The following is a 13,724-nucleotide window of genomic DNA, read 5'->3' as shown; positions in this document are numbered from 1 at the left end:
TCAGGTGTTTATATTTCGGTCTGTGGATAGACAACAACGATGCAATGTAGACACAAAACGTTACAAACATGTAATGGAGTTCAAAACAAAGGTTGGATTGAAGATGGTCGTGACCCAACGAAGGATGGCTTCTTGAGCTCATTAAAGTTCCTAAAATGAAAGCCATGATTTCCCTTCGCACTACACTACCTGACTTGACTTATTTAGAAGGCAAATTTTATGCAAACATCCAATGCACACTCCACATCGTCGACCTTTAGATCCCACAAAGGTGCTGTTGCTTAAAATGTTATATTAGGCTACAGCTAAAAAGTAGCCTTTTGTGAAGTTGTTTACTGTACATGTTACTATCCATTCATTAACACTATTGCTGTAGGAACATGAATATGTCTGAATCAGGGCTCTCTTGTTAAACAATTGATTGCATGTCATTTCTTATTTTTCATATTTTTTGTACATCACCTTGAGCTCCATCTCATAAGTGAATGATGTTATAAATAACGTTTATATTACTATTATTATTTTTAGTATATTCATTTTAATTGTAATAGTATTGTAAAATAATATATTTAATTTAACCAAATCACTTATATATGAGCAGTGTTCAAGCTCTCTTAGTCTACATCAGTCTCTGGAGAATCGGATGCAGTTGTGTCGAAGAAACCTGAGCTTTCTTTCTTTTACTTCCCCGTGCTTTCTATTCGCTTGAAAAATGAAAGAGTATTGCTTGGTCTGGAATTTGGGTGGGTGGGTTGGTGATGGGCACACCCACGCACTGGCTCACACAGACATGTACCAGGTAGGGGTAATGCAACACCTCAGCTCATTGGTGCATAAAGTCACATGACCCAGCGCTTCCACTCCCATGACACCTTTCTGTTCTCTCCACCTCTGCCTGTTCCACACCGGGCGGTGACGCACAAGCGGCAGCTAGTGTCAGGTGTCTCAAGGTTTCACAAAAAGAGTGACTCAACGGAAGTTCGGACAGGTAAGACAAAACTCAAAGAAAGGACGTGAAAATGTATGTAAATGACTTGAGTTCGGGCTGTGGTAAAAACAACACATATCTATTTTGAATAGTCGAGCGAGCCTTTTGGTTGAAACATTTAGACTTTGATATTTTTGAAACAAATGCAGGTGCACGTAGGCGTACTCTGTGTTGCTCCTAAAGCACTTGCTGTTTTTCCAGATATGTATCGATGCAAAACCAGTCCAGCTAGTGAGTCTGTGTTGAAGTCTTAGATTTTACTACAACTTCCTCAATCTGAATACAATTTATATAATAAAATGCTCTATGAAGTAGATAACTAAATGTTGGCTATTAAACTAGTTTTACAGAGCTACACACATTAAATGTGGATTCTCCAAATAACATGCTGGCCTCGTAAGGGCTGCCATTCTTCAACAACCAATTTTATTGTAACACCTGATATTTTCTGCATTTTGCTTTAAATAATAATGGCTCCTTAGGTCAATCATTCATGAAATATTGCTGACTCCTCCTTATGAGTCATACTGTGTCTGATTGTGTGGTGGTTAGTTGCTTTGAAAGAAAGGTTGGCTTTGGGCGAGGGTTAAATGTTAGTGTCCACCTTTCCACCTGATAACAAGTGATGCAGATGAAGCTAATGCTGGTGTTTTGATAAGCAGATTTCAAAAGCTCATGAATCAGATCGACAATGGTTTTAACACTTTACTTTGTTTGACTATGCACAAGGAAAACTTTTTATTTTCTTTGTTGTCTCTGATTAATGACAATAAAATCAATGTTGCACTCTGAAATCTTATATACAGAGAAGTAATAAAGTTAATGACATCATTCAAGGAAGGGTGGAGGTAAAGCAAAGAATCATTAGTGCAACGGAAGCTGGAAAATCGTGGGAATTTATCAAATGCTGCCTCTAAATTATGTCTAACCTTTGAAGAAGAAGAGTCATTAATGACAATAAACTAAACCAATTACAGAAAATCAGTCAAACACAATTGACTTATATAGCAAATAACACATTTTCCTCAGGGTGCTTTATATATGTACAGCAAATCTATTTATATGTTTAAGTTCAATGTGTTTAACTTAAACATATTTGTTTGTATAGTTTTTATTTGTACCTGCATGTGTAATCAGTGTTAGTGGGGTCCTGAGTGGTTCTATTAGCTTCTCATACTGTCAAGAGAGTATTGGCTTCTAAACAATGAGACCAACTTGAGTTTCAGTACTCAGCACTAGTCATTTTCGCATGAAGTTGATGTGTTCTCCATGTCGTCCTCGGTTGATGTTGGTTTTCTACAACCGTTAAATCAAATGCAAAACAGGTGGATTGGCGACTCTAAACACAGTCCACCTGTGTTATCCCTGTGAGGGACTGCTGACCTGTTTAGGGTGTGTCTGCTTATAGTTTGAAATCAAACATTGGAGCTAGAAGGGATAGAAAGAAGAAGTTCTGGCAAGTTAAATTGTTTTGTGCTTAAACCAATGTACACCTTGAATAGTAACTGTACACAGTATAACATACAACTAATCAAAAGTCATGGTAAACTAACTTGTCCATCAGCCTCTGATCGTCAGCCTCTGAACAATGTAGCAACTGTAAACAGCCCAAAGCGATTGAGACGTTAGAAACCAATAGGAAGTGGACCGCCCTTATCATTGTCTAGGTGTATAATCTTTGCTTCTGCCCATCTAGAAGCACAATGGCCTGACAGTCAATTAAATTAATTACATTACATTATATATGATTATTATGTAATACATACACGTAAGTAATACACTCAGTAGTGAAGTGTAGCTGCATTTGACTGTTTTTTACTCAGGGCTATGTTGAAATTCACTTCTGTCCAAAGTCCTCACACTTGTCACCAGTATTGCCTTGCTACTCAGCGGTGATGTAATAGGTGTACCTGAGTGAAAAGGCCTTGTTAGTAAATGATTATTGAGTCTGTCAGCTGTGGACAGTGGTGACTCAAACATATAATATTCTGTCTGAGCAGCAAAGGGAGATTCAAAGTGTGACATTAAGACGTCTCTCTAGACACTGAAACTGCATCAAAGGTGCATCATCCGTCTGTAGGACCTATTTAGGTGTAGGTTTGTCCAAGAAATGTTAAAGAAAGACTTTGTGTGCTATGTTGTGTCATTGTCAGGCGCTGCTTCTCTCTGTTCTTTTGTGGATGTTGCCCATGGCGAGTTATCCTCTCATATTGATAATGTGCTCACTCGTGTTTCCATTTTGCATTCATGCGGCACAAGCTGGTCTGCAAGTTCAAACATGCTAAGTTGTTTGTTTGCATGCATGCTGTATGAACACATGCATGGGAAGTCACTCTTTGGTATGTATGTCAGCATGTTGAGTTGTGGGGTTAATTGATGGATAGCTTGATAGAGACCGAATCAGTGATCCCAGACGCCAGATAGTGCCTCTACATGCACAAACCTGAAACTATCAGAATGTGTGTTTCTGGGTACATGAAACTTTTCGTATCAGGCTGTTTTATAAAGTTACCTGAATTCTTTAAAAAACTTAGCTTGGGGTTGACTGAATTTAACAACAAGTTGAGGTATCCCCAACAACATTTGTGAAATGATTTAGAAGAGATTGGTTACTATGATGTAGTACATGGCCAACGATGGTTTGTGTTTTCATTTCCAGTATTCAGACACGGTCTAAAGATGGATAGTGGTCCCTTCAGTCGACGGAACTGGGCGGCTCAGTCCTTGCGAGTCACTGCGAAGGAGCTGTCACTCAGCGGGCGAGGGAAGAACAATGCCATCGCTGAACGCTTCTCCAAGTGAGTAATACCAGTGATGTTTGTTGTTAACTTAAACCTGTAAAACTATCTTTTAATGTAAGAAATAGATGGTTAATACACAGCATAATTCATAGATAAGTCTATGTTTTGGATTTGAGTCCCCAGAGGTTATTGTTGTTTCTGTCTCTCTCAGGTATCAAAAAGCTGCTGAAGTGTCAACTGCGGAGAAGAAAAAAGGAGTGAGTATTACATTTCCATACATTTTCAGATTTGAGAGATATTTATTGAGGTTTGTGAAATAGCAGTGTTCAGCTGATCCTAAAGTTGTTACAAGAACAACTAATTTAACTTGAGGTTTCGCCCATGAAAATCTAAATCTATGACACATTTTTGTATGGCCCTTTCATATGCTTCTACTAGCAAATGTAATGATTACTTGAAGTGTGTGCATGCGCATGTTATGTTCAGTAGCTGATATAATGCTACACTTATTATTGAACACACACTCTCACCATGCCAACACACTGTCTCTCCAGACCACTCATTGGCCACTTGTTGCGATGGGCAGGCTATCAATCCTATAATCCTAATTCAGAGTAATCCCTTATAAATGCTCTTTGTTGCAACCACTGTATTTAAAATACTCCTGTCAGTGCAAAATACCTATAGACAAAGCAGGACTGAAAGTAAATGAGTTACTGACCATCAGTTTATGACATGAAGAAATATGAGGTAATGTTGTTGTTAATATTCTCTATGAAATATGGTCCGTGACAAGTAGTGTGTTAGTCTGTGTGAGGCAGCTGCTTTAAAGCTTATTAGCTTTTGTATGCTTTGTTTCATTAGCTGTCTGATAATAACAAGAACGCTTCCTTTTGTACTCTATTAGAAACCTGTGTGTAATGTGTGAGATTGTCTTTCCTCCATTACTTACTCGCATGCATCATTTAAAGAACTAGACTTGAAAAGATGCTCCAAAGTTTAGAGCATCTTTTCAAGTCCAGTTCTTTACAGTTTAAAGGCTAATTTCTGTCAACACGTCAAGGTTTTAAGCTTCATGCTTTAACTTAGAATTTAATTTGACACATCATAGTTTGTCATCTATTTTATATCCAGATCAAATAGTATTTATGGAAGAAACTGGCTTTACAGGGATAAATAGTGTAGTTCAAGTATTTGAGTGTAACACAAATTTAAATGAGCATCTCAAAAGACCATCTGTCGGTGAGTGGGGATTGTGAGAAGTGGGCACTTTTCAAAAACAACAATAAGGGTCAGTTCATTAGATACATTACATAAAAGGTTGTGACAAATATCAATACATTTCTGGCCTCAGTTTCTTAAATCTGAACATATGCTGCCTTTCTTTATTATTATTGGTTATTATGCAGTGTTTCGACATCATACTAAACTCTGAATTGCTCGTTTGTGAGCCAAATCTGTAACATTTTTTTAATTATTCAAAAATGAATGAACAATTCTGACAATAATCTGATAAATCATTGTCCACACTTGTATATCTGATCTATGTAATAGATTAGAAACAGATACCGCCATACATTTCCTGTGCGCTGTCATCTCATTGGGGCGACCATTTTTCCTCAGTATAATCCCTGTCAACCTTCAACTGGGCTTGACAGTCTCAGCAATGGTCCACTTAGTATCCATTGGTGCAGCTAGTCTAGTGACGTCTTCAGTAATGGTTATGTTTGAAAGATCAAGGCATGTCTTTCCGTGAGTAAATTGTATGCACAAGGATACAATTTAGGAGGAGCATTCACACAGCGTGTAACATCTCGATTAGGCTATAATATTCCGGTTTTAACACATCCCTCAATCAGGTCAGTTTCATCTCTAGAGTGTATATTTTAATAGTGTTACACATTTCAGTCACTTGTACAGTTAACGCGTTAAGTGTTTATTTAACATTATAATACTGCACTGCAGTCATTACATAAGTTAAAAAACACAGAGGATGTAAAAACTGTTAGCTGAGTGGTAACGCTCAATGCTATAAAACAGCAACGTCCGGGGTTTGAATCAGGTTTAAATCCAGCCTTGGGACCTTTGCTAAATGTCATCGAATTTCTACATTGTCCTTTGTCAAACACTGGTAAATATGCAACTAAAAATAATCTTAGAAAAACATCTAAAAAAGCTCTGCCAGACTAAACTTTACCAGCTCTTGTTCTTTTTTGTTCCAGTATTTTGCCCTACAAGTTGCTGTGTATTCCATATTTTGTGTCAATTCTTTTCAGTCTGTGAAATGAAGTGCAGAATGTAGAATGACAAAGCCGGCACAGCATACAACGAGTTAAGTTTTCCCTGAATGTATCATTTCCTGCTCTGGTTTCCTGGGTATTCTGCCTCTCTCAGTCACTCTCCTGGTGTTAAAGGGGCTGGACTAGCTCTTACGAGCAGATTTTGTCTAGCCGCTAACATCTGGGAGATCTCTGTCTCTCAGCACACTGACCTGTGAAGGACAAGCCAAAGGACTCTCTCTCTCATTGCTGTCAAGTTGCAGTAACATCTTGTTTGTACTCAAACAAATTCACAGGTTTCTCCTTTTTTAAAATCTTTTTGCTTTAAAAACGGGAACAATCTTGCCACTGTCCTGCCTTCTCTGCTCACCCCGGACTTTCCTCACAAAGACAGTAATTGTGCGTCAGTTTTTTGTGCACTTTGGGTTTTTGTCCCTTCTGTTCAGTTATTTATTCTCACATTTGTATTCTTTCTCTCTTTTTGTTCTATTGTGTTTGTGCATGTTCATACAACTTATTTGTAGTTCTACTAAATATAGTTATTTGTACTGTTAAGCTATGGAAGTTGTTCATTTGGGGAGTAATTGTATGTTTTTGTTTTGTCATCTTTAATCCTTTTTATATTAAATGTTTGATTCATTTGTTATTTGTTAAATTGTGGTTGTTATGTTCATAACATAACATTGTTTAAATGTTTTTCTTCTGAATCAACTTGCCAACAAATCTCACAATGTTCTCTGAGATTTATTAGTTGATTATCTTACTTATAGGAGAGTGATTTATTCAGATTTCCACATCCTCTTTATTCAACGTGTCATTCCTTATTCAAAATAAAGGAAGTTCACAGTGGTCACCCGGCAGTAGTGTGCCTCCTGTGGAGCTGTTGTGCAGTTTGCTGTTCAACATGTTTTATTGTCCCGAATGGCTGAGTGTTGAACAGAGCACTCCTCAGTGTTCTTTTGGGAAGGTGAAGTTGTCGCGTGGAAAGGAATGCAGCTGAAAAAGCTGCCTGCATGCTCAGCCCTGTAATGTCCATCTTGAGCCAATCGTAGCCTTCAGTTGCCGCAGGAAAACATCTACTTCCTGGACCAACTTTGAACAGCTGTTCCCCTAATCTGTCAGTGAATCCAAGCTCAGATTCTGGCATTTCCTTTATTCCATCCAGCTGTAGGTTTAGTACTGTTTGCTGCCAAATGTACTTGTATAATTCACCATATACACAGATGACAAGTAGAAGACCAAAGTATGCTTTTAATTGGCTGTGTTTTTTAATAATTCTCACTTAAAGTTTTAATCTTGTCTTGTCTTCCTCACAGTCTTCTGACAGTGTGAAATCCTCCCTGCGGGCAGGCAGCCTCAGTGCTCTGAAGAAGCGCTGGGAGCAGGCACAGAACAAGCCGTCCTCCGTCCCAACTCCCAGCCAGCCCACACCTCGCAGCAGGCCTCCTGCTCTGGCCAGGCCTGCCTCTATCACCGAGCACGGCCCTCCATTAAAGAGCCCTGGGGTGCCACCTGCTCAGGGAGATCATCTTACAATCGGTGTCGTCCAGAAGCCCGCGGCAGCTCCAGAGGCATCCAAAAGTGAAGAGCAAACAGAGATGGAGAGGGATGTGATGACACACCGTGAAAGACCTGAAAAACTTGAAGAGCAAGTTCCAACCAGCCCCTGTGCCTCTTATGAAAAACCCAGAGTGCCACTAAATAACCTGAAGATGAAGTTTGAGAGGGGAGAGGAGACCACGGGCAAGGTATACATAAATCCGATCATGTTTTACATCTGACACATGACATAAACAAGCACTAGGACAGCCCCTCCACGCTTTAATGATAACAATATTTGAACAAGACAAGCAAAAAGAGCTCCATTTGTGCTTACACTCGACAGTAACTGAGATCATATTTGCTTAGTGAATGAGGCTCTTGGTCACTTTTTTGCCAGCATTGTCAGCTGTTTATGTGTTGGCCAAGTTTCTCCGGCATTATCCGTAGCCAAAATGTTTACGGTTAGGATTTACTGTGCTAATATTGGTCATAAACACCCTTTTCTTAATCCATGTTGAGAAAAAGACAGAATGTTTTTCAAATGTGGGAAACTTTATGTTGAAGGAACTCTTAAACAGTGAGATCCTAATGTACAAGGCTTGTTATGCCCTACAGAAAACAATAGTGACTGATACTAAACTAAACAGACGACAGGAAAAAGTGCTGATGTTTGTTTTCTAAATATAGGACAATGTAATTAGTTTACATATGTAAAACAGAGATAAGAAGCCACCTGTTATTGACGACAATGAATATTTCCAAACAGCAGTACAAGGTCCTTTCTTTGACCATAAATACTCTTAGCAGAGTTGTGTTTAGGTTGTCATATTTTCAGATGGAGTGTCCATTGTTCCGTGTATTTTCTGAAGATGTCTTGTTCCACCTGGATTGTGGCCTCCTCCCCCCCACCCATTATGTCTCTCCCTCTCCTCTCACTCTCCCTCAGTGTTTCTCTCCCTCTTAGCCCAAAACAACAAGCCCTCCACTCTTCACCTTCCATAAGACAGGAATGTGGGAACATTCCTGACCGAAGGCTGTTTCTTTCTTCAGAGGATCACCTCTGAGGAGCGACGGGCTTTATCTCACTTTTCATTAGCCTCAGTGTGTGTTTCCAGCAGCCCTGAGCTTCAGTTTCAGGTTTCGATTTTATAGTTTATTTTATGTCCTGTTGTGCAGTTTGTGTGCGACAGTTTTCCCTGAATATTTATAATAGAACTTTTTTGAAAAGTTTCAGTGTCTAAAAATGGTGACATAATGGCGTTAAGTTACTGTTGAACATTTACAAGATGGACTGAGTTGTAACACAGTGTTTTATATTACGATTGGATGTTTGGATTGGATGAGGACGATGGTGGCACAACACGAATCCACAGTCTCAGAAAAACGTTCCGAAGAAATGGGCTACTTGAATCGTCCAAGTGTGTGTGTGTGTGTGTGTGTGTGTGTGTGTGTGTGTGTGTGTGTGTGTGTGTGTGTGTGTGTGTGTGTGTGTGTGTGTGTGTGTGTGTGTGTGTGTGTGTGTGTGTGTGTGTGTGTGTGTGTGTGTGTGTGTGTGTGTGTGTGTGTGTGTGTGTGTGTGTGTGTGTGTGTGTGTGTGTGTGTGTGTGTGTGTGTGTGTGTGTGTGTGTGTGTGTGTGTGTGTGTGTGTGTGTGTGTGTGTGTGTGTGTGTGTGTGTAAACTGCTGAGAGGAACTGTCTGGTTTAGTTATTAGTGTGAGTGACACGGCCATACACACACAAAGCAGGGGTTAAAGGCATGTTGCAGGGTGTCCATGCAGATACCTGGCATTTTTCCTTCTGGAGACAGATGTCAGAAAGTATGAACTCCCTTGAATAGAGCTGGTTTGTCTTTAGTGAAGTGTTGCTGAGTCGGAGCTTGTAGTTTGGTGTTAGAGAAGTATGTCCCAAAGATACCTACAAGGCCTCAGTTAAGGTAGAAAGGAGTAAGATATAGAATGTGTCCCTGAAGTTCCCACAAAGGCATCTTAGTCAGGTTGTAGTTTGTTGCAGTGTTATCCAAAATGTGAGGCTGATGCAGTCCAAACACTTTGTGAATAATTGGTTTTATACTGGTGACTCTGCCTATCTTCTTCAACCCAGTGTTAACCTGTGTACACCGGTCCCGATGTCTTCTGATATCCATTTGTGAAACCTTTGGCACCTCACATATTGGCTGTGAAACTTTTAATAATTAGGCCTCTGATCCCACCAATCTCTATATTTTCTTTCCCTTTTACTCTTATAGGCTGGCAGGACAACCCTTCGCAGTACTTCATCAGAGGAAATGGACCAACATGGAGGTAAAGATACATAAATACACACAGCCCTTTAAATAATGAATGGAAGCTCTGCACATTTAGTTGGGATTCTGCAAAATGCAGAATTCAATAATTGTCATCTCCTAACCCCTAACTTTTAATTCCAGATCCACCGAGTTAGAAGAGGTTTTGTTTCAAGGAATACAATAGTATGAAATGTGTGTGAAATGCAGCCACAGTTTTGATATGTGTTTACTGCAGAATACAGTCCTGCTTTAGGTCTGACTGCGCATGACAGAGTGTTGGACTCCACATCCATGAGGGACAAGATGGCCAAGTATCAGGCTGCTGTTTCTAAACAAGGCCCCACCAGCTCTGTGAGTTCAAAAGGAGCTGAATTTAAACATATAACTGGGATAACAGTGGGGGGGTTTATAAAATACAGGTGTTTTTAAAGTAATTAATACAGCAATTTGAATGAAGTTTAGAACAAAGTGGCTGTTTTAAACTCAGAAATACAATATGTAGCAGCCAGTTGACATATGTGTTTGTTTCCCCTTGCGTTTCCTCAGGGTCTGGCCGCAGAGGTGCCTGCTCCAAAAACATCTGCACCTTTGGTTCAGAAACACACTCCTGCACCTGAGTGCAATGGTGAGTCTTAGTGGATACTCAAAGGGCATTGTTAATGTTATTGATACCAATTTACCTGTTGTATCAAATGTAAAATGGATCATGAACTACTATATTAATATTCCCTAATAACTCTGACACTGAGTATGAGACACAGTTTGGTTTGATTGCTCTTTTCAGCTGGTCAGTAAAAAAAAAACGGCTTTCTCTGTTTCAGGGGAGAGCAGCAGTGAGCAACCCAAAGCACCTCGGGTGAGTCAGTCATTACAAAAAGATGGTCACATGAAACAAGAAATAACAAAAGAAATGTGCAATTTCAACCCTTGCTGATTATGGATTTATTTTACTTTCGTTGTGTGTTTAGAAGTTCAGCCCACCGGTGAGGGAGACGTGCATTGCTTGCCTGAAGACGGTGTACCCGTTGGAGAGACTGGTCGTTCTTCAGCATGTCTACCACAAGAGTTGCTTCCGCTGTGTTCACTGCAGCACAACGCTCAGGTCAGTTATGCGCTGTCACATATTTCCTACACTTTCAACCAGATTTTGGCGTCTGACCACGAGAACATCAAAAACTGAAATTTACTAAATAACATCTTTGCCACTTTTCATTTTTAGTCTTGGGAACTACGCCTCTCTGCATGGCAACATCTACTGTAAGCCCCATTTCAGCCAGCTATTCAAAGCTAAAGGCAACTATGATGAGGGCTTCGGCCATCGGCCTCACAAGGAGCTGTGGGAGCCTCGAGCTGATGGAGAGGAAGGTGAGGAAGTATTGACACCGAAGGAGGAAGTGGCACCAGCAGCGGTGACGCGTCCAGCTGAGAACGTCCCAGAGAAACCGGTGCCCCCGGCTGGGGAAACATCTCAGCAGGTGAAGGTAACAGACCTGACTGCCAGACTGGAGACACGTGTGCAGACACATGTCAGGGCTGATGAGACGCCTGAGTCTGCAGAGAAGCCTGCGGAGAAACGCAGGCTGAGGGTTGCCTGGCCTCCCCCGGCTGGTGAGGCCCCCTCTGGGACAGAAGCACTTAGTCCAGTCACAGAGGGAGTTTCTTCAAGCCGACCCTGGAGAGCCAAGTGGCCCCCGGGGGACGAGGTGCCATCATCCTTCCAGAGCTCAGATCGGGCTGAGCTGAAGAGCCTGAGAAGGAGCTCTTCTCTAAAGGAGCGCATTCGTCCTTTCACAGTCGCAGCTAAGCCCCGCTCCGCAGCCCCTCCAGAGCCCAGGGAACTTCGTCGCCCTCTCAAATCCCTGCTGGATTGGAGAGCATCATTCGAGGAAAAACAATCCTCTGAAGAACCAGCAGTGGAGAAGAAGCCAGAGCCTCAGAAGCTGAAACAGCAGAAAAAGAAAGAAGAGTCATTGCCTCGAATACTGAGTGAAGATGAAGAAAATACAAGTGGTGCCATCGCAGACGAGGCTGTGGAGACCGAGCCGCTTGAAGAAAGGGACAAACCAGTTCAGAGAGAAACCCCAGCAGCAGCAGCAGGCGCAGACAAGAAGGTGGCAGGAGAAAGCTCTCTGAGAAGCAACTCCACGGAAATCTCCCCGTCCAACTCTCCACCTCCACAGCCAAAGCAGGACCGTGCCTCAGAGGATGTCGGCTTCTGGGAGGAAGACAAAGAAGGAAGTGACACCGAGGAGCTGAGTGCGGAGGATATGATCAAGAGGAACCGCTACTATGACGACTCTGACTCTGACTCTTAGGGACATCCTACAGTCACTTCCAGCCACCTTATAACACTTTCTCAGTTTTGTATATTCAGTTTCTAGGTAGATCACAAATGTAGCTTTGCCAGATTTTATAGTGTTATAGGAGAGTTGCGAAAAATGTGGAATAGGTGTGCGTATGTGTTTTTATATTCGATAACTGCCTTTTAATTGTTAAATTACAAAAGTTTGATTTTCCTTTTTTACAATTTAATTATATACTGTTAAATATCTAATCAAGCCTTATACGAATCCTGATTATACTGGAAGGTGGGCCTTTATGCATTAATTATATTTTTGTTTTATTTTCGCATGTATTTGTCAGAGGCGAGTTTAGAAATAGGGGCGGGAGGGAGGGAGGGAGGTGCAGGGGGGTCTGAAATGTCCCATGGTTGGAATCAAACCTGGGACGTTCTTTAACTCCTCCAAAGCACTCCAGGCCTTTATTTAATTGAATCATCTCTGGATAATTTTATGCACCATCATTTTATTTGTAGGTGATGTGTCTAAAAAGCCTTGAACTTTAGGCAGTGCGCTTTAATGACATTCAGCTAAACAGTTTTGCACTTTCTTAAAAGCAGACCAAATTATTTTATACCAAAAAGCACACACCAAGATGTTTCAGGGAGTCAATTTCTGGGGGTTTTGTAGCTCAGTTTTCTAACAAAGTGCCTCAATTTAAATTGTCTTTTGAAGAAGCAAACACACATTAGCCACATGACAATGCTCTGTATTCGATTTTAGCAATCCTAAATCATCAAAATTACTTTAAAAATAACTGGAAATGTTAAAATACTTTATATCAAACAATAGCGGTCTACTGATTTGACTGTTATAGAGCCTTCATCACTAAACCTGAATAACAGCATCCTGCAGGGGGCTCTCTCGTTTGGTGAATAATTGACCTGTTGCTGAACTCGTCTAATCACCATAGCAACAATAGGAGGAGAAAATATGATTAGTCAACGTTTCTACGACAGCTATATTTAAGTCTAAATAACGTATCCTTGGGCCTCTTGGATTTGTGTTTAACATTTCCAAATGTGATCCACTTTATATGGTTTGTAAAATGTTTTGTATTTTGAAATGTTCGCCCTGCAGAATATTTTTTCATACTTTTTATAATGACATAAAGGGCTTTACCGTCTCAAATGTTGTTGAAACATAATTCAAATAAATCGAAATGGAGTTTGCAGCCAATGACTCATACTTTTACTTCAGTTCACAAATGGACCCATTATACTACATAAGCAGCTTCCAGCACGTTTTCTCTGCAGACGATTTGGTTTTACTCAATTCAGGTCTCTTTCCCTGCCTGCTATGGTCAGGATAACCTCTTTTTTTATCCATGTATTGTTTTGTAGCATTGTTCATGCTATGCATTTGAAAACAGACAGCTATTATAATAATGAATCCAAAGAAAATGCTCAATAAAAACTGGATGAAGGGTATAATGTCCTTTTAAAGATCCTTTTTTTAGATGTTTAAATAAATAGTCCCACTGCTGTAAGTGGTTTAGAACATAAAGCAATTGTAAGCCTTAATTATGTCATCGATATGCTCTGAACCGCT

At 40.5% G+C, this 13,724-nt stretch overlaps 1 protein-coding gene across 2 annotated transcripts; it reads left to right on the top strand.

The window, feature by feature from the left end:
• Positions 1–889: 889 nt before the first annotated feature.
• Positions 890–13,347, top strand: LOC134882409 (LIM domain and actin-binding protein 1-like). Of its 2 annotated transcripts, none has more exons than XM_063910072.1 (10): positions 890–988; positions 3,648–3,786; positions 3,941–3,986; positions 7,325–7,756; positions 9,796–9,850; positions 10,070–10,185; positions 10,381–10,459; positions 10,656–10,690; positions 10,806–10,936; positions 11,054–13,347. In XM_063910072.1, the coding sequence occupies exons 2-10, from the start codon at positions 3,668–3,670 to the stop codon at positions 12,147–12,149; spliced, it is 2,109 nt and encodes a 702-aa protein (XP_063766142.1). In that variant the 5' UTR covers positions 890–988; positions 3,648–3,667; the 3' UTR covers positions 12,150–13,347. The 2 variants fall into 2 exon arrangements, with proteins under 2 accessions (XP_063766142.1, XP_063766141.1); XM_063910071.1 differs by having other exon boundaries at positions 10,803–10,936.
• Positions 13,348–13,724: the final 377 nt, after the last annotated feature.

The sequence above is a fragment of the Eleginops maclovinus genome, chromosome 20 (genome assembly GCF_036324505.1).
Source record: "Eleginops maclovinus isolate JMC-PN-2008 ecotype Puerto Natales chromosome 20, JC_Emac_rtc_rv5, whole genome shotgun sequence".
In the NCBI taxonomy this organism is placed as follows: domain Eukaryota; kingdom Metazoa; phylum Chordata; class Actinopteri; order Perciformes; family Eleginopidae; genus Eleginops; species Eleginops maclovinus.
This window is presented reverse-complemented; position numbering and strand designations above follow the sequence as displayed.